At 36.8% G+C, this 27504-nt stretch overlaps 1 protein-coding gene across 47 annotated transcripts in view; it reads right to left on the reverse strand.

The window, feature by feature from the left end:
- MBD5 (methyl-CpG binding domain protein 5) overlaps window positions 1-27504 on the reverse strand; it is a 438228-nt gene that overhangs the window by 53962 nt on the left and 356762 nt on the right. For 42 of the 47 annotated variants that reach the window (XM_084998691.1, XM_084998684.1, XM_084998699.1 and 39 more), the window contains 5 exons: window positions 25445-25618; window positions 11902-12568; window positions 8408-8510; window positions 7165-7345; window positions 561-2696 (listed from right to left, as the gene is read on the reverse strand). In XM_084998691.1, coding sequence (XP_084854817.1) covers window positions 561-2696; window positions 7165-7345; window positions 8408-8510; window positions 11902-12014 — 2533 coding nt within the window. In that variant the 5' untranslated portion in view covers window positions 12015-12568; window positions 25445-25618. The remainder of the gene's footprint in view (window positions 1-560; window positions 2697-7164; window positions 7346-8407; window positions 8511-11901; window positions 12569-25444; window positions 25619-27504) is intronic. The other 5 variants (XM_084998698.1, XM_084998711.1, XM_084998688.1 and 2 more) reach the window with 1 other exon arrangement.

Here is a 27504-nt window from a genome sequence, read left to right on the forward strand (position 1 = left end):
TAATAATAAAGGATAGCAAACTAGGATAAGAAAACACATTAGAAGACAGCTTTCTACTTCATACAACTTCTAGTTACCTTTTCCTATCCATTACCTATTTCTGGTCAGCAGCAAAAACAAAAAATCCATTTATTTTTGCCTTTTTGGGTTTTCCAAGTTGAGCTTCATTTACCTGAATACAAACAAAAGCTAGGGGAAATGGCCTATGTATTGGCATAGACCAAGTACATGTCTCACGAACCAGGAAATCCTGCCTTCTATGGCTTCTTTTGTAGTTTAGAGTCCAATGGTTATATAACCAACTAAAAGTCGAACAAAATTCAAAATGACACAGATTGACAACAAAAAACGGAAACACATGGAATCCTCATGGCTGTTCCTTTTTCTAAAAGACAAATCCCTAGCGTTCTGTAAATAAAATTATAAATACTAAAGAAATGATGAGAATTTCACAATGGGGGAAAGGATCATTTCTTATCATAATAAATATTTTGGTACAAATTTTAAAAAATGTATAAAAGTTTAGTACCTTTGGGTACTTTTTTCTAATAAAACCATACCTGCTTCAGAACTTGTTTGATTATAGCTGCTAACAATGCTGTTTGGTATCACTGGAGTGGAGGACGTTGAAATTCTTGACTGAGGTGGATTGGGATGTAATGAATTTCCTAAAGCCATGCCCGACTGACTGAGCATCCCACAGTTCCCGCTAGCCTGAATCTGATTGATTAAACCTGCAAGATGGTGGTTTGGGACTGGACTGTTACTGTGAACAAAGTTAGTGTTTGCATTGTGGCAGTGCACGGCTTCCCCTCTTAAAGGTATGTTCTGTGTCAGTGAATTCTGAAGAACAGTGGAGTTCATACTGGGATCTGTAAAATGCAGCTGGTTAGCAGAGCAAGGCAAAGCAGTATTTGAGCCCCCACAACCCGGGGTACTATTGCTACTCAAGTGAGAGCTTTGACAACTCATAGACTGTAGTAACTGAGACATGGAACTGATGGGAAACGATCCCTGACCCTGCTTCCTTAGCAAGTCGGGTCCAGGTTTAGGAACTGCAGAACTATCCATTTGAGACTGTCTGAGCAAACTCAACACTGTGGTAGGTGGCTGTTTTCTTTTTCGCAATGAGTCTTTTTGCTGAGACATCAGCTTATCTCTTAGTGCTGCTCGACCACTTTGCCCTTCACCTGTTGGGAGAAGCATGTTGGCAGTAGGAGGGAACATGGTGTTTAAAGTGCTATGTCCTTCAGTGTTGCCACTGCCAGCAACAGCTCCAGAATTGCTACTGCTGCTACTGTTGTTACCAGCAAGTTTGTTTTGATTTGCTAGCTGTGCTTTGGCTGCTGCTGAGAGTAAACTACTTGCTGGAAAGGAGGCAGCATTGTGCTGGTTCAAGATCTGATTTAAAGGCATTCCCAGCAAACCAGGCTGACTCTTTACAGAACCACTTCCGGCAGATGCAGTAGGAAAAGCTGCACTGCTTGGGGTATTTAGTACATTACTCATTCCAGCAATTAATGGGTTAGGGATATCCTTGTACTGATGATGTCCATCGGACTTGGTAGAAGGGCTTGATGGCATTGATGGCCTTGGGGACCCTATCGTTGACCTTGGTGACCTGGGTGGAACCTTAATACCACTACACGTGGCCTGGGGTCCTAGAGGTGGCATCATGAAATTTCCGTGATCTGATGATGTGGAAGATGAGCGTGATCTTTGGGGCGATGCCTCAATCCTTCCAATTCCAGTCCCCATCATGTGCACTGGGGATGTCACTGGAGAAGGGGACAGGGAGGTTGAAGCTGAATGCTGAACTCTCTGTACATGACTCCCATGATTCATGTGACCAGGTTTTACAGTTGGCAAAGGGAGATTACTTGGCAAAGGAACAACAGCAGGAGGCATGCTTACATTCATCACAGGTACCTGAGAGTGGACATTTGAATGGAAACTAGTTGGATTAATGATAACAGGGTTCTGATTCACCGGTTTACTAGGAATAGGGTCAAGAATGCCAAGTGGATCTTTTTCGGATGTTAATGGCTTTTTCTGAAGAGCACAAGAAGGTGGAGGAGGGGGAGGTGGGCCTTGGGGTGGTTTGTGGTGAAACATTGCTCGTGGTATTTCCATATTAGTTGAAAAATTACACATTGGTTTTTTCATTACTGGACTCTTTGTAGTCAAGGTTGGGGAAAGAGGTATATTAGTCCTTCCAGCCATTGCACAAGATGACTGTATAGGAGAACCATGTAGCATTACTGAAGGTGGAGAAAGAGGAGTCCTATTCAGGTGAATAGGACTGGAATTGGGAGCTCCATGAAAACCAGGATTACTTCTTGTGAAAACATCAGGGCTTCCAAGTGGGTCAGTCCTTGGAGAGATTGAGCCATCTCCATATATCTGGGAACCTGATGACGCTGGGCTGGGCAGGCCTCCATGGCTGCCACGGAATGGAGATTTCTGTCCGTGTTCGCTGCTGCCCAATCTTTGCCGGGGGTAGACAGGGTGGAGTTCTTGTTGCTGGCTTCCAGGCAGTTCTTGTACATATAGCCTTCCCATGGCATTTGATGATCCAATCATTAACTTGAAAGGATTCTTACATTCAGGCATTACAGAATTTGTAATTCCTTCATGAGATTTATTTCTTGCAGATCTTGGAGTTGCGGCCCGTGAAGGTACTACTGGAGTTGCATCTGATGTGAAAGAGAAAAAAAAAAAATTCTGTTAGTAGTCTCATTTTGTTTGTGTTAGGATGGAAGGAGGGAAAAAAAGGAGAAAATGAGAAAGGGAGAGCATCTGCAAACAGAAGCTATGACTCTTGGAGTTCCTGCTGTAGCACAGAATATGACTGCAGTGGCTTGGGTCTCTGCAGAGCTGTGGGTTCAGTCCCTGGCCTGGCACAGTGGGTTAAAAGGATCTGGTGTTGCTGCAGCTGTGGCTCAGATTCAATCCCTGGCCCAGGAACTTCCATGTGCTGTGGGTGTGGCTATTAAAAAAAAAAAAAAAAAAAAGAGAAGCTCTGACTTTTTTGCAGTTAAAAAAAGTTCTGTATTCTACACTAAATTTTGATTGAAAAAATGACATTCTTCCTTAGTTGACCAAAGGTTCTCGATAACTGCTCATTATGCTTGTTTTGCTCATATCTGTTGAGAAAGGATGGGGATCTGAATCTGTACACACTGACACAAGCCATTCTAATAACATTTATAATATGCCAAATCAGGATTGACAGCTCAGATGGAAATGATGATGTTGCTATCTTTTGGATTTGAATTTTTTAAAGAACACAGCTACAATGGAAAATTATCATCTGTGTGGCATTCTTGGGTGATTTAAATCAATTGCCGTTTTCACCAGAAAACTTGTTACCCTATAATTGTTTCTGTAACCTTACTAAAACCTCAAGACAGCACAAAAACTCTTCCTTGTCCCAATCTTTTCACTGTGAGAGTAAGAGTCTTAAAATTTGTGAATTAGGTAAATGGGATTCTGAATCTTTCATAAAGGGAGTGATACCAACAGTAAACACAGCAAAATTAAACAATTCTGCTAACTTCACATCAAGTTTGTAACACTGCAACTTTTTTACCCTTAACCAGTCATTGTTGTAAAAGCAGCCTTGGTCAACGAACTTAAGTAGAAGATTGCAATTCTTTTATTAGGATAGAATTCTTATGCAAAATTTAGTCAGAGGGCAAAAATCTTCAGTACTAGGTTCCAATTGAGTATTCTCTTTTTACATAATGCATTGCTCCCTCACTAGCTTTTTGGAATCCTTTCAGTTCTTTTGGAGATCAGACAGAATACAGGCAACAAAAGCAAGCTGGTTCAATCATACAGAATTTTCATTCGATCAAACCAGAATTCTAGGTTGTTGTTGTTTTTTTTTTAGCCCCTAAGGATGTTTAACTATTTTATAAAGTTGTGACTTTTAAAACATGGGAGGTAAATAAAACTAGTTTCATATGAGTTCCAATCAATTGGTGGTGGACTTCTTAGAAAGCTATGGCAAAAAGGATGCTGAGCTCTAGCTGGGCTCCATGAGAAAATGCTAATGAGCCTATTACTGGCACAGATGGAAGTGGTACTGTTCATACTACATACTGGTCATCCCAATTCTTACAGACTATTAGCAAGTATATACTTGGATTCATTTGAGGTATACTTAAACGGATAATTACACATTTAAGATAAATATACTTTTCCTACCTGCAGGGTAGTTACAGATGAAATCATAACATAACAATTTTTAAGACAGTGGTTCTCAACCTGAGATAAGCAGAAATCTTGGTAGGGTGCAATCAAGAAGTAAGAGGATGCAGTGAATATGTATTTTTCCTGGGAAACATGTGCTTTCTGTTTCTGGTAGAGATTCTTTGATAGAGTGATTTTTGGATATAATATATGAAAAATGGAGAACAATTCATATAAGAGAATTGCAGCAGATAAACTCAACTGAATTAATTTTTTTGTGAAAGATTTTTCAAGTTTGTAATTGAAGAAATAATATACGAAAAATATCTGGGGCACTATGCTTATAGTGAGAACTCAGTTGTCTGTATTAATATCACCAGCATTATTATAGGATTAACTGTGTCCTCTTTAATAATAAAACCACCAAGTTGTGTCTTTTGCTGTTTATTTATATATAATTATCTACAGTTCAATGATTAAAAATATAGTCACCGTCATTTTTATATTTACTAGAATTTAGACAGTAGGTACAGTTTAGAAAGGATTTCTTCCATACTGAGGAAAAATAGTTACCATCTTTAAAAAAAAGGAATACTAAACAAATAAACAAACAAAAGTCATGCTGCTGTTATGTTTAAGTTAGGACCTAAACTCTTAAAGAGTTGGAAAATATAAATGCTAGGCACCCATCTAGTACTTTCATGTATATTCAAACAGACCTTTTGAAAGAATAAACAGAAACTAGTTATATGTTTATGCATGTAAAATAAAGGGAGGTGAAAATTACTACATGAGTCTTCTTAACTTTTAATTATTTAAATCTGAACCTTATAATATAGTTTAACATTTGAAAATTGAAATAAATGCTATGTCTGAAGTTGGTACAAGAGTGGACATTAACTCAACAAAGAATATCATTTTAAAAGGAGATGGAGATATACCTCTTTATAGCTACACTAGATAAATATTTATCTTTAATTTAATAATGAAATTTGTATGTATAGGGTATGGTAAAAGAATTAGATCAAGATTCTGCTCCAGTGATTAAAAAGGCACCAAGTTAGACTTTGTAGACAGAGGTGAAACTGTATGATATGATATGAAGATGGCAGATGTATGTGCACACACATGTGCAAGGTAAGATGCAAAAATGAAAACATACAGCAAGGTTGCAGGATAATAGTAAATTTTAAATAATTTATTACTACCAAACATCTTTAAATTGTTGTACTTTTTTAATTAAAAAAACATAGCTTATAAAAAAAAGAAAAATTCACTAAAATATATATATATATTTTTTTTACATACCTTAGTGGAGCAATTTTTTTCTGATCATTCCTGTTAAAGCTTAAAGGTTAGAGGGTTATTGGAGAGGAGCTCTCTGCTAACAACTGCCAAATCTGTCTTCTTCCTGCCCTCTTCACGTGTGAATGTTTAGTGACCTCTATGGTGTCACAACTGCTCCTCTTTGTATCTAAGGCTGTCAATTTGGTCTCAATTTACCTATGGAGGTTTAATCTTTCACTCAAGCCAGATGAGTCCACACCATTCCTTAACTATGCTGTACTCATTATAGACAAGGATTTTCTTATTTCCCTTATCTGTCTAAATCTTACCATGTTCCAGGTCCCTGGTTCAAATCAGTTCTACCATAAAGCTTTCTTTGATCACTACAGAAGGGACCTTTCAGAAGTCTGAGGAACAGTGTGACTTATCCTTCTTAAACAAATGTTTTGGTGTTAAGCCAGGTTTTTAACCAGATTTACCATGCAAGTGTTAACTGTAATATTTTGGAGAGCTCATATTCTAGCCCTTACAAAAAGAAGTTCCTCAGCCTCAAAGTATAATTTTTAAACATTAATCGTTTAAAAAAATGTATCTCAATAATGGACATAACTTTAACCAAGCAATCAAACTTAATGTCATCAATATGGGATAAATTGCCTTTATGTGCTTCCTAATGAGGACATAACATCACCTATGTAGTATTCCTAGCAAACTGTGTTTAATCTGAATATAAATATGAGGGAGCAATGAGGCAAATTCAAATTGAGGAACTTCTATAAAACTGGCCTAGACGCTTTAAAATATCAATGTTATGAAAGATTTAAAAAACTGGGGAAGTGATGTAGATAAAGAAATGTGTCAACTAACTGCACATACACAATCTCTGCATCCTAATTTTAAAAAACATTGGACTAAAAAAACTATAAGAATATAATTACAACAACCGAGAAATCTGAATATAAACTGCATATTAGTTAATACTATTATATCAGTTTTAAATTTCCTGACTCTGATAATTAGACTGTGGTTTATGTAAAGAACATGAATATATTTTGAAATATGGGTGAATTGTCACAATACCTGCAACTCCAACAACAAAATGTTAATTACTAAATCGAGGTGAAGGGTACATGGGTACTCAATGAGCTTGTCATGTAATTTTTCTGCAGCTTTGATGTTTTTAAAAAATGAAAGTACGTGTGTATATTGGATGGAAGTATAAAAAATTCATGGCAATGTGATTTCTGTTAGTAGGTGTTCAATATACAGCTATTAAATGACTGAAAGAATAACACTGCTAGTTGCTTTTTCGGACTTGATATTACATGTTCCAGTACAGCCCTAGGAAAGAGGCTACAACTGCTTCCTAAAAGCCAATGGCACTTTAAAAAAAAATTTTTTTTATTAGCACAGTCTACGTACCTGCACAGCATTTGTATGTGATAATCAGTGTTCATTCTGCTCATTTAAATAAATGATTTGGATAGGAAATTCTGGGAGACAACTTCAGAACTAATTTGCTATTTGTAGTAAAATGATAAAACATACATAATTTTAAATGCACTGTGCACGTTTGAAAAGTGGACTTGGAAAATGCTTGGCAAAGTGATTTCCACTAACTCCTTCCCCAGGAAAGGAGCCAGGGAGGAAAATTCCTAAACCCTTCACCATTTTACATACTTGTTCCTCCTCCGGGACTGGTGAGCACCAGAGAAGGATGTGGGGCTTCCATGCTTTTATGAAGTGTGGCCACTGCAATGATTTTTCTTTTATGTATGCATAGCTTTGTGACATCTTCATCTGCTTTAACATCTTCTGCAGTTCTCTGTTTCACAGCAGCTCCAGGATCAAAATTAAACACCTGGAAAAAGCACAGCCTTTGTTTAAAATATGTCTGTAAAAATATTAAGTAAAAAGATCCCCTTGTTAAAAAAAAGTTTTGCACAGATTAACCCATAAACCTGAATAAAACGGTCTCAAGTTTTTAAATGTAAGAAAAGCAACTTTATATATAATGTAATAAATGCTTCTGCTGAACTCATGTTTTTTAGTGGCAGAGTAAATAATGAAAATTATCCTAATTCTAAGATAGCCAAGATAAATATATGGAAAGGTATAGTAGCTGATGTTCCCAATTTTAGATACTTCCTGATGTTATAACAGTACAAAAACAGATGAAGTACAGTTAAAAAATCCTAAAATCTGACACTGCTTCATGCTAACTTTTCCTTTGGCTTTATTTTATTGCTATATTAATACAACCTGTTCATTCATTTAAAAAATCTATTACTCTATTTAAAAAATATTTATCATGTATATACATATGTTTCATATGCTTTATTTTTTGGAATGAGGTAACAAACAAATAAAAAAGAATAAGTGTCTACTACTCTTTAGTTCTAAAATTAGCACTATTATAGACATTCAGAGAATAAATGACCTGTTTCTACGGTAAATATTTTACCATTTAAAATGATTTTATTTTTATCTGGCAAAGGCATAAAACAGTTTTACTTTTGGCTAAGAGGGTTCAGCTTTGTGATTTTAGAAATATTTGTGGCAGATTTATCAACACCGATGCTAAAAATAACACTGCAGACTGAGCAGGAGTGAAAGAAAATACAGCCGAATTAAATAGTGAACATGGGTATACCTCTAATAAAAAGGTGCAAAAAGAGGTTTTGATGAAATACTTAATGTGAATATAGGTTTGTAATCTTTGAAAATGACTCTTGGATGTAAACTATTTTCTGCAATGTTTAACCATTGCAAAATGCATGCAAAATATATCTAATTAAAGACTTTAAAATGCATATACGATTGGAGAATGTAAAAATAAAATGCCAAATGAGAAAAGCAAATATATGAAACACCTGAAAAATAAAAAAAAAAACTGCTGATACATCTATTGCGAAATGATTACCTTGGGAAGAATAAGAGGACATTCCAAGCCACACTTGCATGTTCCGTCAGTAAGCAGGTATGTTTTAACCTGCTCCAAGCAAGATAACAAAGACCCACTGGGACTGCAAAAATAGTTTAAAAAAACATCAGGAAATAATTCTGACTGCACATATTTTATGAAAAAAGGCATAATTTATAGTCTTACTGTCCTTCACAGGATAATATTTTCTAACTAGGGGAAAGCATTTTCTTTGTCAATATTATGTTAGCTACTAAATTATAGCCTTTAACGCTATTGCTCTTTCTTTTGAACCAAAATGTTTCTCAGAAAAATACAGATCTTCATAGGAAAGTAAATAAAAGTATTTTGAAAACTAAGAGTGGACTAAGGATGGGAAAAATGCTACTGTTAAGAAAGAGCAGGTAAGAAAGGAATAAGAAAACTATAACAAATCATTTTAAACTATAAGATCTGGTTCTTAAACTGTGTGAGGAAAAACTAACATTTAGGAACATGTTGGAGGACAAACCAGAAAGTCACCAAGTTTACAAAAGTTCAAGCTAACAAGTTCTTCCCTTGAATCTTGGGGTCTAGAACCAATCTGTCCGTATGTAAAAACAGGCTTCTCTTCTTCTCTTCTTCATTCATGTGTTTCTCTAAAGACAGAGCAATGTAGCCCAATCCAAATTCTAATGAAGAACCAAGGATGGAGAACTCTTGAGGTAATAGGGTTTAAATGGAAGAAAGGTACCTTGCAGGCCTTCTGTCTGGTAACTGGGTAATGCTCTCAACGTTACTACTCTTCAGGTCACAGAAGTCAGTATATGTGAATATTGATCAAAGTTAAGTCTACAGATTAGGTTCTAATTCAGATGACAGGTAAGTCATTAATGTTTATTTACAGTAAGGGTTAGTTTAAAATGAGCAATTTGCATTTCAGGACTTTCATTATTAATGTGTTGATTTTTATGACTTGCTTGCATATTATGTTTTGAAAATGATTATATACTTTTCATTCGAGAATATCTTTTATTTATGACTATTTACCAAAACCTTCACTTAAGCCTTCTGATAAAATTTACTCAGAAACAATACTCTCTATTTTGTAAACAAAGTAGTATACTACTAGGGGTAGACTAGTCTGCTTCTAGAGAAACACAGGTAGTAGTTTGGTATCAATAAAAGAAAATAGATTTAAAATGCAATTCATATTTTATTTGTGGACAATTATGTTAGTAACTTTGTGGAGAAAATCACAATTAAAATCCTCAACTTTGTTAACTCCTTCATTTATTTGGGCTAACAATTGTTTTTCAGATGATAGGCAAAGAATAATTCTCATATTACAGACTGGAGTTCCACTGGTAGGAACAGCAAGATGTTTTTGGAGGTCTGATAATTTTGATAGAACACAACCACCAGTTATCCTGTGAAGAGTTTGTAATTTTGAGAAGAGAAACTGCCTAATGTGTTTCAGCTAAAGAAAGTGTCTGAATAAATCCTAGAAGAATTTAATTGCAAAATTAAACTTAAATCAAGAATTTCTGAATTCTATGAGAGTATTCTACTCTAGACACTTTAAAAACACTTCTCAGTCAGTCAGTTGAGTTCTTTCCTTCAGTTGTAGCTCTTTAATTAACTTTCGGGAGTAATAATTAACATAAAAATAGTTACAAGTCTCATGGCACAGATAAAGCTTAGAAGATTGGAAGCAGGTGGGAAGTTTAATGTGCAGCCTCCATGCCACCCTGAGGCAGGAGCGGCTGGAGATTAACCCCCAAATTACAAGCAAACTGCACGGAGGGAAGGAAGCTATAGAACAAGGGCTCTTGTATATATGTTCAAGTAGTAATTTAATCAGTTATACAAATTGAAGCCATGTTGGCTGAATTCATTTGAAGGTGTTTTACCTTATCTGAAGTTAGTTTCCAAAATAACCCTTAGTGCAGAGAGTTGGATTGGGACAATTCGAGCTAACTCATACTAACAGATGGTAAAGCCTACTCACACTTGGTTAGTCATGAACAAGATAACTGGCAGAATCCCAGACTTAATTTGCTTTAACTCTCAGCAACCTGAGAAGCTGATTTATCTTTTACAGGGATTCACATGAAGTAAAACAAAAACAAATAAAACCCCCCAAAACTAAATTATCAAGACTTTGGAATTACTTGTTCTAAGCTGAATATATAGCTGCTCCTTACAGATTAGAACAACCATACATATGAACAATAACATTGATATCTTGCTATAGTGTATTGGTAAGAAAGTTATTTCTGGCAGTATTAACAGCATCGTCAGTACAAACACTCTGAGAAAATTATCACATGAATCCTCGTCCATCTAATCCACCATGAGGTAAGCATCACATCCCCTGCTTTCTTATATCTTCACTTCAATTAATACAGAGCACATCTTTAATACTGCAGATACAAAAATATGTGCAAAAGAATTTCAATTGGTCACTAAGTGTACCTCAGGAAACACTTACACAAAACTAGCCAGCCAACCAATCAACCAACCAACCAACACAGGACAGAATCTGAACAGACTTTTGAGTTGTTATGGTATGAAATTGTTTGCATTTATGTAATGGAAAATCCTCATTTATATGAATATATCTTTGCACAAATGAGAATTCCATTGAAGCTGAGATACAAATAATCACACTGAAAGTAACAGCATTAATGTAATGATGCAATGTTGTATCTTCTAAAAAGTTCTATGTGTAATAGCTTTTAAAAATTACATCACAAAGAAAGATTTATGGTATCCTAATCATATATTTACTGACAAACTACAAAGTAAGGAACTTAGGTATCAATAATTTAGTAATAAGACTAAAATTTCTTGCCAATAGTTCAGTTACTTCATTCAGCTTCTTCTCCATAATAAATGCAATCAAAATTTAAAAGAGCAGATATTTACATGTTACTTGTGTGATTTATACTTGCGACGTGACTCCATCATGACTTTTTCCTTTTTACTGTTATACACAGGGAATAGATTAAAAATTTTTGCACAGAAAAAAAATAAGGAGTTTATTTTTAGCTAATAGCAGGCATTAAAAAACTCATAATTGAAACTGACTATAGGTAAAAACACTCAACTTTGCATCAGAATAGCCAGCTGAAGCACTACGAAGGACCCAATAATACTATCAAGAGATGTTGGGTCTATTTTCTATATTTTATATTCTCCTGTGAATGTGGTAATGATGCCCATAGGTTACTTTTAGAAATCTTCATAGTTTTCTTTATCCTTGTTAGAGAGATAAGCATGATGACTTATATGAACACAAATAATGCATAAAAATTCCCTCTGGTAACCTAAGGTAATTCACATCGCAAAACAGTATTAGAATAAAAACACTTGAGTATTCCCAGCACAAAGGTCATTTATTCAAATTCATTTGGGATGCTGTCAGTCACAATATTTTGCACTCTCAGAGGAACCGCCTTCATTTTGGGGCTGCAAGCTTGGAGGTAACGCAGGTAATAATAAGGGCTCACCTGACATAAAGCACTCCATTTTGATCCACGCGTCGCTGCCAACCCACAGGAACTTGTATAGCTGGAAGACCTCCATCCTTGTCCCCTCCGTCACACTCCTTGCCTCCATTCATTTTCTGTGTCTGCTTGGGACTCCCCAAAGATATCAGCAATAAGATGATATCCTTATCTTACAGGGCATCATGGCCTTCAAAAATGGCCAATGCAGCACAGTTTTCCCCAGACTGCACAAAATGCATTGGGAAGCTTCGGCTCAGTTTGGAACCAAGTCCTTGAAATCTGCCATTTTAGAAAAAATCAGTTTCCCATTATACTCTGCATTAAGTGACCGATGTTTAATTCTTAAGCATGGTCTACACGGGTGAAAACAAGTGCTTCTGACTAAAGAACATCATGCTCACCAACGCTGGTACCTGTCTGAAGTGGGGAGGAGAGGAGTGTAAGTTTTTAGTTCAACATTTTGTCTTGAACCTTGATGTTGGACTAACTTCTAATGTTTAGAAACTGGTCTCATTTTTACAGTGTGAGTCAGTTAGTATTTCCAGGTACTACCCGCCTTTATAGACCACATTCTTTAAACTTTCTCTTCATCTTCCAATCTGAATCCAAGATGTTGTAGGTTGGTTCACCTGATGTTTTCATGTCTTCAAAATTCCAATAATGTAGCCTGAAACATATATAAAATATGTACACGATACATTTAATAATGAAAAACGGAGAGGCTGCACACTTCAAAAAATAGAATAAACTGGGAAGTGTACCAAACCACTCTGATGTCCTCTGCTGTCAAAATCACATGTCAAATTCAACTTGTGTTCTTCTTCCAACTTGATCCACTTACTCCAGTTAAACCAATTTGTTTGTTCTTCAATGCTTGCAACTTTCTAATTACTAGAGATAGACCCATAATTATGGCATCACATATATACATACACAGCCTCCTTCTAACTCACAATAAAAACATATCTCTCACCTCCAATGACTTGACACCTAGAAAGGTGTGTGTTAATCCAATAACTTTTGATCATTTTTAGTTCTACATACCCCTATGATTTATTTTCTAATCATCATATTGACCTAAAGAAGAAACAGTTCTTTTTTTAAAAGAAAAAAATTTATAGTACATTTCTAAATATGAAAAGGTTTTCCCCCACTCTTCTTGAACATAAGAATGGGAATTGCTTTGGATAACGTTCATAAATTGCCTTCTTTTTTGGGGTACTCTCTTAATTCCTTGATTAAGTCACAACGTACAGTTTGAGGAAGACACACTGGCCTGAAAGAGCAGTAGTCACTGCTAATGTGAAATGCTTATAATAGGTCTTCTTAATAGAATTGCTGAATAAAAAAAGATGGCAAATGAAATTTTTTAAAGATGTAGTACTTAATCCTGGTAGAGAATGTAATATCACAATTGCTAACATTTGTTGTGGCAAACAAGACTCTTTATAATCAATTTAATATACAGAGTGTGATTACATTGTGGGACCCATAATACTATACTACAGGATGAATAAAAAAAACAAAACAAAAAAAAATGGAGTTCCCGTCGTGGCGCAGTGGCTAACGAATCCGACTAGGAACCATGAGGTTGCGGGTTCGATCCCTGCCCTTGCTCAGTGGGTTAACGATCCGGCGTTGCCGTGAGCTGTGGTGTAGGTTGCAGACGCGGCTCGGATCCTGCGTTGCTGTGGCTCTGGCGTAGGCTGGCGGCTACAGCTCCGATTAGACCCCTAGCCTGGGAACCTCCATATGCCACAGGAGTGGCCCACGAAATAGCAACAACAACAACAAAAGACAAAAAGACAAAACAAAACAAAACAAAAAACAAACAAAAAAAACCCCACCACTGTTCTAGTGTTATATGAGTGGGAATCGTGGTTTGTGATAAAAATTTACAGTGATAGCATCATCCACAGATTAAAAAATGCTGACTCTGAAACAACATAACTGGAAGTGAAGGTGATATGCTCTTGAGTACTGTGTTAAATGACTGAAGATTCACATCACAGTGATAAAACTGTTTAAAATTGTAAATAAAGGTTAATATTTTTAGATAATTTTTATATATGCATGTATAACTCTAATCAAAAATTAAACAGTGTAAACAGACACAAAACTACTCCATCTCCATTCCTGAACGTCTACTATTTAAGTTAGCCCCAGATCTTTTTTTTAGATCTCATCACTGAAAAGAAGAGAAAAGAAAGCGAGAGAATGGTTTTATGGCAAAAGGCATCATGTATTCAGGCATATGCCTTACTTGCAGCCTTGGCTCTGAGGCAGATAAAGGTGTTGTAATACCTTTATCAGGAACCATGGGGACAGGTGTCGGAAATACTGGAAGACAATGGGAAAAGCAGCACAAATTTATTAGGGGAAATATGGGGTATAAAGGAAGGTGCAAAGTAGTACACTCTCAATGGTGACTCAAGCTGATAATTTGCATTGCTGGGGCCAGTCCACTGGGTCTATGCCATTCACAGATATGACCCACTTTCAGGCATAGCATCCTATTTCTATCTCCCATTCACTGCACCTTTAACCATGGACCCTACTGATCATGTTATGTGTTTTTTTTCATGGTTCATTCAACAATTAGTGACTGGCTACTATGTATGAGGCACTATGCTATGGGCTGGAGCATAAAGATGACACTATTTTTATCCAAAGCCCTGTGTAATATGTGGCAAAGAGTTGCTGAGTGGGGATGAACAGAAAGGAAAGAGGGGACAGGGTGAGAAAGGATGGAGAGCAAGGAAGGGATAGTACCCCGTTTTTGAGAAGTTTCTAGCCTAGTAGAGTTCTCCTAGCTAGCGAAAGATATAAAAAAGATAAGAAATTTAGGTCATCCTGGACTCCCAGTTTGGTCATATAGCAACAGACCCTGTGAATCTTTTTAAACAGCTCCTGTTCACGCTCATTTTACTAAATTGCATTTTCCTAAAGAAATCCCTTCCCGTGGTCTATGATCATTAGATTGAGAGTAGCTCTCATTTTCCTTACTTTCAAGGTTTCTGTTTAATGCTCCCCCACCCCCTTTTGACTGTCTGCTTCTGCAGGTGGACTCCAACTTCCCTGAGACTGACTGGCTCACTCCATTAAGTAATTTGTGGATCTGCCAGATAATATCAAATTGATTTCTGCCAAATATCTCCCTTATATTTCAGTCATCAAAAATACAAATATCTGAAGGCTGAGTTTTGCTTAGACCAGCAGTTCTCAAAGCATAGTCCTGGGACAAGCATCTTTTTTTTTTTTTCTTTTTTTTTTAATTTTAATTTTAAAAATTGTAGTTGATTTACAATATCCTGTCAATTTTTGCTTACAGCAAAGTGACCCAGTTATACATATATACATTTTCTTATTCTCCATTATGTTCCATCACAAGCGATTGGATATAGTTCCCTATACTATACAGCAGGAGCTCATTGCTTGTCCACTCCAAATGCAATAGTTTACATCTACTAACCCCAATCCATCCCACTCCCTCCCCCTACCCTTTGGCAATCACAAGTCTGTTCTCAATCTCCATGCGTTTGTTTCTTTTCTGTAGATAGGCCAAGCATCTTTACTGTTATGAACACCTGGGACCATGTCAGACATGCAAGCACACAGGACTAAACCCATATTTTCTGAATTTGAATCTCTGGGGGGCAATATGTTTTTTAACCAGTCCTCTAAGTGATTCTAATGCAGGCTCGAGTTTGAGACTCACTGGCTTAGACTAACGCCCCTGGTTCCCTTCCCAGGACATGACTGGTTTTACATTTCCACACCACACAAGAACCAGCCCTCTGCTTCCTTTTGTTTCTGGGAGGGTCATCCCTTTTTTGGCTGATTCTAGAGTCAGGTGAATAGCAAGGGCCTTAGGAACCCCTCGCTGACTGAGGTCCATTAACTACATAGTTGCCGTCTATTTACCTCTAAGTGGCACTGATCTTCTCAACATTTAGTTTGTAAATCTGGAAAATTCATAGATGTCTGAAGATGACAATCAAAACTGAACTGTAATCTCACTGTTTAATCATAACCACTGGATGACTTTCATTTTTACTAGAAAGTTTTAAAAGCACACATTAAAAAAAAAAGAGTTGAATATATAATAAACAATGAACAGCCACTCCAAATTTACAATGTCAGCATTTTGTCACTTTTGCTTATTTTACAAAAGAAAATACATAGAAAACATTACAAATGAGATTAAGTACTACCCCTCATCCCCACCCCATTTCTATTTTTGGTCCTATTTCCCCTCCCCTCTGGCCTAAAGGTAACCAATATCCTTATTCTGGTCTATATCCTTCCAGACTATGTTTTTATATGCTTATTCCCTATGTATATATGTCAACAATATTTGGCATTGTTAGATTTTAGAATTTTAACATAAATACATATATATATCACTCTGCATTTTGCTTTTTAAAATTCAATATTGTTTTGAGGGCTATCTTTGGAGACAGATCTGTCTCAGCAGAGATATACAGATCTGTGAAGATACATAGATCTATATATATAGATCTGCAGATCTCTAGATTTACAGATACTAACATTTGAATACTATTCTATCATATGACTATTCATCTTTTGGTACATAAATCATATGAATGTTGAGTTGCAGGGTTTGCACATTTAACTTTATAGGCATTGCCAAATTGCTCTCCAAAGTAGCAATACTCATTCCGATTTTTTCCTATGTATAAAAGTGCCATTTTTTTCCTTTAAATATTATTTTTATTTGATTTTATATTACTATAATTATTATTTTATCTTTTTAGGGCTGCACCCACGGCACACGGAAGTTCCCAGGCTAGGGGTTGAATTGGAGCTGTAGCCGCTGGTCTACGCCACAGCCACAGCAATGCCAGATCTGAGCTGCGTCTGAGACCTACACCACAGCTCACGGCAACGCCAGATCCTAAACCCACTGATGAGGCCAGGGATGGAATCTGCGTTCTCACAGAAGCTAGTCAGATTCACCTCCACTGAGCTACGATGGGAAGTCTTTATTCCTTTATATTGAATTAGCACTGCTTTGTGCTCTATTTTAAAGTTGATCATTTTACTACAGCATTAAATATTTTTCCAAAATATGACTTTTAATTGCTTAGACTTTTCTTAGATAGAGCTTTCTAATTTACTTAACATCCCTTTTGTGGACATAGATTTTTCTTGTCAATTTTTTCAACTGCAAATAAATCTGAGATAAGTATCTCTATACATAACTCTATGGTCATTTTGATAATTCACTTAGAAGCATTTGCTAAAATAGGAGTTCCCATCGTGGCTCATTGGTAATGAACCCAACTAGTATCCATGAGCATCCAGGTTTGATCCCTGGCCTTGCTCAGTATGTCCAGGATTGGGCATGAGCTGTGGTGTAGGTTGCAAAAATGGCTTAGATCCCATGTTGCTGTGGCTGTGGCGTAGGCCAGCGGCTATAGCTCCAATTTGACCCCTAGCCTGAGAACTTCCATATGCTGCAGGTGCAGCCATAAAAAAAGGAAAAAAAAGAAGAAAAAAAGGAAGTATTTGCTAAAATAGAACTGCATAATTCTAGGGCCCTTCTTTGCATTGGCTTCATTCAGAATTCAAATTAGATGTCACCTCCTCAAAGAGACTACACTGTAAACCTTAGGTATTCTCTCAGTTAATTCACTAATACCTCTTATTATCTGATTTTTTTCCTTATCATTTATTTGTTTGTTTATTGCCTATCCCTCACCATAGGAATGCAAACTCCTCACAGCAGGGACCCTGTTTCTCTATGTTCCTCCAGTAGCCCCATTTCCTGGTGTAGAGTGCCTTGGCCTACACAAGGTGCTTAAAAACCCAATGAAGACGATGCAGATTCTAATTAGCCAACAGTTTTATATTTTGATTTTTACCATGGTAGGCTTGTAAAGTTTTAGCAACATGTGCATCTAAAATGAAAGAGAACTTTTTAAAAGAAGAGAAGCCGGTGAGTACAAATGTTTACAAATGATACAAAGGAGTTTTTTTGCTCTAGATTTGTCCCTAATGATCTCACAATCTCTGAGTAATAATTTCTGTGTAGAAGAAGTATGATAGAGCTTATAAGAAAAATAATATGCTAACTTTATGAAAGTGCATCAGAGTTTTTGTATTTTTTCTTTTTCAGTTGCACCTGTGGCATGTGGAAGTTTCTGGACCAGGGATCGAACCTATGCCACAGTTGCAACCTGTGCCACAGCTGCAGCAAAGCCAGATCCTTTTTTTTTTTTTTTTTTTTTTGTCTTTTTGCCATTTCTTGGGCCGCTCCTGCGGCATATGGAGGTTCCCAGGCTAGGGGTCGAATCGGAGCTGTAGGCACTGGCCTATACCACAGCCACAGCAACTCGGGGATCCGAGCTGCGTCTGCAACCTACACCACAGCTCACAGCAACGCAGGATCCCTAACCCACTGAGCAAGGCCAGGGATTGAACCTGCAACCTCATGGTTCCTAGTCGGATTTGTTAACCACTGCGCCACGACGGGAACTCCAGAAACACATTTCAACAGGATGTAAATGTACTCAACTGATTTTTTTTTCTCTATCTGCTTTACTGACATTTCTGTCAACCAAAGAATAAACTTACTATATTATGCAGTGTTAAATATATGTTTTAAAAGTTATACCCAAAACACCATGAAAACTAAATATCAGAGAATATGACATCATGAAAATAAGCGGCTAATCTTCATAAATCTTTCTGAATAGCATCAAACGTCACACATTCTTTTGAGTAATATCACACACACTTTTTTTTTTTTTTTTTTTTTTTTTGCTTTTTAGGGCTGCACTTGAGGCATATGGAAGTTCCTAGGCTAGGGGTCTAATTGGAGCTACAGCTGCCAGCCAACACCACAGCCACAGCAACTGAGGATATAAGCCGTGTCTGCGACCTACACCAGAGCTCATGGCAACACCAGATCCCTAACCCACTGAATAAGGCCAGGTATGGAACCCGTGACCTTGTGGTTCATTTCTGCTGTTTCATGATGGGAACTCCATTACACATACCTAATTAATGATAAAAAGAATGAGCTATTTTAAAGTCATGTTATAATATGAGTAAATTCTACTAAAATGTTTATAATGAAATCACACATTAATCTCGTACTTAGTGGCATTACTTGGATACATAGTAGGGCAGAATGAATACTGAATGAACTATTGATTTATTAAGGTAAGATGATGCAACTTTGGTAAAATTCAAATATTTAATATGCTATATAGCCTAAATTATCATTTACAATTTTTATTCAGTGATTATAAACTTAACTCATGAAATATTCAAAGTTAGAAAGTCTCCTTTCTGACATTTGCAAGAGTGAATGCCTCACATCCTCCACTTGAGAAAAAAGTCTCACATGAAATCTACCTCTTTCCAGACTTAAATTCCAAAATAGTATGTACATGCAACAACAGATATGACTGGATTAAAAAACAGCATAAGCATTAGCATTTTAGAGAGTAATGTCTGAGTGGTTACAGCATTCTTTTAGTTTTTTAAAATTTTCATTTATTTATATGTATATATTTTCTACTGCACAGCATGATGACCCAGTTACACATATATGTATACATTCTTTTTTCTCACATTACGTGTTCTACCATAATTGACTAGACAGAGTTCCCAGTGCTACATAGCAGAACTGCATTGCTAATCCATCCTGAAGGCAACATTCCGCCTCTATATACCCCAAGCTCCCAGTTCCTCCCACTCCCTCACCTTCCCCCTTGGCAACCACAAGTCTATTCTCCAGGTCCATGATTTTCTTTTCTGTGGAGGTTCATTTGTGCCATATATTAGATTCCAGATATAAGTTATATCATGTGGCATTTGTCCTTCTCTTTCTGACTTACTTCACTCAGAGTGAGAGTCTCTAGTTCCATCCATGTTGCGCAAATGGCATTATTTTGTTCTTGTTTATGGCTGAGTAGTATTCCATTGTGTATATATACACCAGTCTTCCTGATCCAATCATCTATCAGTGGACATTTGGGTTGCTTTCTTGTCTTGGCTACTGTGAATAGTGCTGCAATGAACATGCAGGTGCATGTGTCTTTTTTAAGTACTTTTGTCCAGATATATGCCCAAGAGTGGGATTGCTGGATCATATTGTAGTTCTATGTATAATTTTCTAAGGTACCTCCAATACTGTTCTCCATAGTGGTTGTACCAGCTTACATTCCCACCAACAGTGCAAGAGAGTTCCCTTTTCTCCACACCCCCTCCAGCATTTGTTATTTGTGGACTTATTAATGATGGCCATTCTGACTGGTGTGAGGTGGTATCTCATGGTAGTTTTGATTTGCATTTCTTTAATAATCAGTGATGCCGAGCATTGTTTCAAGTGCTTGTTGGCCATCTGTATATCTTCCTTGGAGAAATGTCTATTCAACATAGTATTGGAAGTCCTAGCCACAGCAATCAGACAAACAAAAGAAATAAAAGGCATCCAAATAGGAAGAGAAGAGGTAAAACTGTCACTGTATGCAGATGACATGATATTATATATAGAAAACCCTAAGGACTCAACCCAAAAACTACTTGACCTGATCAACAAATTCAGCAAAGTAGCAGTATATAAAATTAACATTCAGAAATCAGTCACATTTCTGTATGCTAACAATGAAATATTAGAAAAGGAATACAGAAATACAATACCTTTTAAAATTGCAACACAAAAAGTCAAATACCTGGGAATTCACCTGACCAAGGAGGTAAAGGAAATATGCCGAGAACTATAAAACCTTAATCAAGGAAATTAAAGAAGATGTAAAGAAATGGAAAGATATTCCATGCTCCTGGGTTGGAAAAATTAATATTGTAAAAATGGCTATACTACCCAAAGCAATCTACAGATTCAATGCAATCTCTATCAAATTATCCATGACATTTTTCACAGAACTAGAACAAACAATCCAAAAATTTATATGGAACCATGAAAGACCCAGAATTGCCAAAGCAATTCTGAAGAACAAAAACCAAGCAGGAGACATCTCTCCCCCAGACTTCAGGCACTGTTACAAAGCCACAGTAATCAAGACAGTGTGGTACTGGTACCAAAACAGACATATAGACCAATGGAACAGAACAGAGAACCCAGAAATAAACCCAGACACTTATGGTTAATTAATCTTTGACAAAGGAGGCAGGAACATCAAATGGGAAAAAGGCAGTCTTTTCGGCAAGTATTTCTGGGAAACCTGGACAGCTGCATGTAAATTAATGAAACTGGAACACACCCTTACACCATTCACGAAAATAAACTCGAAAAGGCTGAAAGACTTAAATATAAGACAAGACACCATCAAACTCCTGGAAGAGAACATAGGTAAAACATTCTGACATGAACTTTACAAATGTTTTCTCAGGTCAGTCTTCCAAAGCCACAGAAATGAGAGCAAAAATAAACCCATGGGACCTCATCAAACTGAAAAGCTTTTGCACAGCAAAGGAAACCAAAAAGAAAACAAAAAGACAACTTACAGAATGGGAGGAAATAGTTTCAAATGATGCAACTGACAAATATATTACCCAATTTATTTGATTGGGTAATAAATGGATTCACTCATCATCTTTCTATCATTATTAGTTATATTATGCTTGTTAGGCTAACCCTAAATGACACTTCCCCTTTTCAATTATCTTTCACCCTCATATCAATTACTTAAATAGCTCCTCATAGCATTTAGCCAGCTCTCCCATCCAACCTTCCCATCTGTTTCACCTTTCACCTATTTATTCAAGCTATGCATTTTTACTTATCAGCACACTTATCTTAACAGTTATACCTGCTTTCACTAAAAAAAAAAAAAAAAAAAAAAAAAAATACCTTCCAATATATTAGCCTCATTTTAACTCTGGTTATCATTGTAATTTGGTTCTTATCTTCACTGTGAAGTTACCTCTTCCAAAACATCCCTCTCAGATACAATATTTTTGTAAGAGACCTAATGCCTCCACTACACTCTATTTACTCACACCAAAGTACCCTCAATATGTTTACATTTGTTTTATACATTGTATCAGGATACTATAAGCACATCTTCCCTGTCCTGATCCCTAAATCTCTCTAGTTTCAAATGTCTTTGCCGTTTCAGTGCAGAAGAGTGTACATGTTCCAAAGCTGCGCATGAAGAAACATGTTCGCACTGGAAGGTTGCAGTTGTTTTTTTTTTTTCAGACTCCAACGGTAGAGGGATGGGCTCCTGAGAATGAGGCTAGTTCTCAGGGTCAAGGTAACCAGCATCCTGACCTATGCCTATCCATGGTCAGTAGCATTATTTACATGGGCCATTTCATGTAGCAGCGTTCAGCAACTTACACATTCTAGTCACATAGAAGCCTTTGGAGGACTAGATGCTGAATGCAGTACACTGCAATTGGCCACAAATATATTGTAGTTCCTTCCATCAAGAGGTAGAATTTATTATTATACACTCTGAGTCTGGGCTGGCCTTGTGATTTGCTTTGACCAGAAGAATGGGATGAATATGTTACTGCTCAAGGGCTGAGCCTTAACTTCAAGAGCCTTGTATCTTCCACTCTTGCTTCTTGGATGAGCTGACCTATGTGAGCCCAGCCTAGATTTCCAACCCATAGAATCATGAGTATTATCTCAAATAGCCAAAACTATCCTGGAAATGATCCAAAAGTCTAAAATTGAGTTTTCTTTAAATTAGTTACAGTATTGAGAAGCAATATAGCTCTACTTTTTAATGGCTTGTGACCTTGAGCAAGTTTTAAAATTTTTTTTTTATAAAATGAAGATTACAGCCTAATAGAATTATTTTGTTCTGGAGATATAATAAGCTATAAGTCTTAAACAAGTGCCTAGCATATAATAAATGTTTAAGTTATTATTTTTTATATATTGATATTAAAATCAAGTTATGGAAAACCAAATAGTACTGGGAAAGGTCCATGACATTGTCAGGTGAAAAAAGACATGGCAAAGTTGCATGTAGTGCAATCTTCATTTATAAAAATGCTAATATATATGTATAGGAATAGAACAGCACTATCTTCCCAGTATTTGTCTCTAGGTAGCAGAAACATGGGTGTTTTTTATTTTCTTCATTGCTTTTTTGTATTTCAAAACTCTTTATTGAAAATGTGTTAGCTTTGTAATTAGGAAAAATATTATTTCTAAAAATTAAATGTCATAGCCATAGAACAGCTAATTAATATTTTCCCAATCCTTAAAAGCATTAGGGAAGCTTTTTATTGCGAACAGTCACAAGCTTTGTGCCTAGTAATATGCTATTATTCCTCTTTCTGTTTTTTTTTTTTTTTTTTTTTTTGGTCATGCCTGCAGCATGTGGAAGTTCCTGAGTCAAGGATGGTGAACCTGCACCACAGTACTGACAACACCAGATCCTCAAGCTGCTAGGCTGCTGGGGAACTACATTTTTCTGTGTTAGCTAAGTAGAGCAAAAGATAGGAAGAATTAGAAAGACTACCACATTAACCTGAATGACCTAGATAATAAAAAGAAAATTAATCCCTTTGATTTTTTTTTTTTTTTTTGTCTTTTTAGGGATGCATCCATGGCATATGGAAGTTCCCAGACTAGGGGTTGAATTGGAGCTGCAGCTACCACCCTACGCCACAGCCGCAGCAATGCGGGATCCAAGCAGTGTCTGTGACCTACACCACAGCTCATGGCAACGCTGGATTCTTAACCCACTGAGCGAGGCCAAGGATCGAACATGTGTCCTCATGGATCCTCCTCAGGGTACTTTACCAATGAGGCTGATGTGAACTCCCCTTTGACTGGTTCTAAAATGCCTCAGGCTGCCACTCTTACTTTTCTGCTTGGAGTACCATTTCCTATCACCACACTCAGGTTCTTCACTAAACCAATTTCTGTTGATCTTGGTTTAAACGTCACTTCCTCAGAGATGCAACCACTTTCCTGGTTTCTCCAGTCACTATTTGACTTTTCCAACTCTAAATTAGGTTCCGCTTATAATTCCCCTTTATCATACTCAGGAATCCACATACATTACTACACATAACTGAGCTTTTTCTTAGCCCTTGCCATTCTACACGACTGTAAAGAAAAAGCAATTGAAACAGCAACTTCAAGTTAAGGCTTCCCTTTGTGCCTTTAAAAATACAGAAGGAAAGTGAGGATCTGTATGCATATGTAGAAAATGCTTACTCTGCATTTTACTTTCTTAAAAGCCAAAAAGTGAATAATCATCAGTTCCCAAATACATATTCTTTTAAAAAAATTTACTGTTTAAAAGTATAATAATAGGTCACAACAGAACATCTATGAACTACCAGATAAACCCATGGTAACTCTGAGGGCAAATTTATTTAGGATTTATTTCGGTATGTTAGGCATCAACATAGTTGGCTATTTTTGCTTTTCTATAGTGTAGTAAAATTTCTTGTAACGAATACTTACATTTACATAATCTTTTTAAGAGTGCATGAAGCAACTAAGGGGTTATTTTCACTTTTTAATCTGTGCATTACTAGTATTTTGGGTATTCAAGGTATAGCTCAATAGGTCAAATCATTGCTAAAAAATGATGTACATCAACATTTTTTTAAACTAAAACTGTACTAAGAATGAAACAATTGTGACTTTTGTCCATTTAGGGGTTGTACTAATGTTTACATACTCTTTTAATTTAAAAATGTTTATTTAGCATTCTTCAATTCACCTGGCAATGGACGCCAAGTTCCTACTTGGAGTAATTAGCTGCTTATAGAAGCAATGGTGCCTCCTCAGTAACACTGACAATCAAGTTACTCAAAGTGAAAACAGAAGATTCCTCAGCCATTGAAGAAACAGATACATTGTCTATAAATATGTACAGATATCTAGGAACACTCAATCCTAATCAATGTTTTCAATAAACATAATTAAATGTAAAAAAACCATAGTCTAATTAATTATCTGATACGGTCTCTCAAGATGCAAGAGAAGGAAGATAGTCTCTGAGGATTCTAGAAGGGGGAGTCCAAAGCATACAGTCTCTAAGTACCATGAAATAAACAATCTTTTACTGTGCTTATTTAGCTCACACATCAGGAATGAAATGAGTAAAGTAATACCAGTAGATGTTTAGTGGTGTCATATGAAAGTGTCTCAAGGAGACTCCACTTAGCATTTGACTATTTACCAGAATACTGAGGGTGGCAGAGATATAGCAACCCCCCCAAAAAAACCCCCCAAAAACCCCCACCAAAAACTATGAACAACAACAACAGCAACTTATGCATAAAATATTCAGGTTGGAGAGGGAGGGAGTTTCATTATCACAAAACCAGGGATTGAATATTTTAGAGAACATGCTGAAGAAAAGCAAAACCTGTAGAAAATAAAGACTCCAGTTTAATAAATACATAAGCAAAATATAAAACCAAATTATAAACAGGAGGGCTCTGTGCCAAATCCCACCAGCAGAAGAATTTGGCTTGTACACAGCTGTGAATAATAATCCAAGTGAATTAATGGACAACATTTAAAACAAAGATTTTACAGGAGAATTTTCATTTCCTGCTTTACCTGAGAAACTGGACAATGTGGTAACACTAGGTCAACATTCCTGCCTTGCAACAATTATCTGGAACGGAGCAGTGGCTGCTCCCTCACAAAGGACTTGGTTCTCCAGTTCACTGCAGTGGCTTCCTGCTTCATTCCCACCAGCCTGGCCTCTGTAGGCACTTGCGTTTCCAACCTCTGGAATAGAAAAGACCTTGAGATAAGGCTTGAAGGACTGACTGTAGCCCTTAACAAGAGGCACTTATTTATTTTTTAAATGACCACTTAACCTACGCTCTAGTTTCTTCACAAGGGTAGAGAACAAACTCTCGGTGGATCTTCATGCATTATTAGGACACAAAGGAATGCCAAAAAGCCAACTAAAACCACAAGCACGCACAGTTAACTTTCTCTTTTTTGGCCACCCTACAGCATATGGAGTTCCAGGGCCAGGGATCATAACTGAGCCACAGCTGGACCTATGCTACAAGTGCAGCAATGCTGGATCCTTTAACCCACTGTGCTAGGCCAGGGATAGAATCTGAGTCCCGGCGCTGGAGGACCCCACCAAATCCCGTTGCACCACAGTGGAAACTCGAACTTTCTTAATGAAATTGATTTGACCCTGGGACCGCTGATTGTTGAGTTAGAGGAAGCAGAAAGTACAGAGAATTCTCATCCAACATCAATCCTCTATCTTTCCTTCTTTCTTAGCACCAATGTCAGCTATACCACATACCATCATTTCAGGAACTTATCTTGGGATCAAAGAACTATGAAACCAAATTGTACATTATCATTACTGTTACAAAGTGACATTTCTACCCATGACTTTTAAAACTGCTTTCTGCAAATAAGGAAAAAATTTGTAAGGACTTTCAAAAGTATACTTGAGGCCTTATTTCCCCTTGCTTAATTTTCTCCTAGCCATCAGGGAGGCAATGAAAAGGTTCTTCCTCAAGCCTGAGTAAAATAATTCTAGGTGCAGTCTAACTCATTTTGTTCTGTTTCCACATTCACTGAACAACCTTCTGATTATTTGGTGGATTTTACAGGGGCTTTATACCACTAAGTTAGTGACTTGGATATCAGATACAAGTATTTCAATGAATGAAATTTTCATTTCAAATCAATGAAAACAAACAAACAGGTCACCTGGTTTATAAATTAATTTCTTGCAAATGTCAGACCCTAGGGGACTTGAAAGGACTGGCAAAATCAAATTTTTAAATTGGAAGAGTAAGGATCAGCTCTTGGACCATGGTTACTCCATAGGGTGTTCCTCCGCCTTTCAAGTCTTAATATCTGGCCTACTTATTCTTTTCTATTTTGGATGGAAGCAGGACAGGAAAATGTGTAGGACAAGGTGCAGCAGCATGTTTGAGCATTGCTATTCCTCAGAAAGCAGCCAAGAGAGACCAATAAGCAACTAATGGATGTGGGACCAAAGTTAGATAACTATGTTTCTATAATCCTGATATACTAAAGGTAGTCCAGGCTTTATATTTTAATGTTTTAAGTATTTACTGGGAATCAACTACATGTGAAGAACTGTGATAGACAGTACAGACCCAGACATAAAAAGAACATAGTCCCCCACCCCTCATCTCAAGGAGCTTACTGCCTGAAAGTTGGAGGGTAGAGAGTTGGGCAGTCAGGTAAACAGGTCATTACAACACTGAGTGATGCCTGCTGTGGAAGGGCTAAATGAACACACACACAAAAGAGCTAGTCTAGTTTTCCAGGGAATCAGCAAAGGCGGGGGGGGGGGGAGCAGGATACACTTAAGGATGCATAGAGGTTACATAGACAAAGAAAAGTTAGTAGGAAGCCAAAAACATCACCTGATCCATGAAAAAGATCTTAGTTCCTAAAGATTAATACTGAAAATTTGATATTGTCTGATAATAACAATTCCATATGCTGTACTCATTTTTAGTTGGTAAGCAAGCATCAAGGTCTCATTCTGTTAGACCTTTTAACCTTGAGATGTGTTAAGTGATGAAGCATTAATGAATATTTTCCACAGGAAGATCTGGATGCCTGAGGATGCTTTAAATAGAAAATGATGACCTCACATTTAG

This window comes from Sus scrofa, chromosome 15 (genome assembly GCF_054392235.1).
Source record: "Sus scrofa isolate SSC_HxYL_T2T_F1_AM1 chromosome 15, Sscrofa_HxYL_maternal_Yorkshire_Landrace_v2.0, whole genome shotgun sequence".
Taxonomy (NCBI): domain Eukaryota; kingdom Metazoa; phylum Chordata; class Mammalia; order Artiodactyla; family Suidae; genus Sus; species Sus scrofa.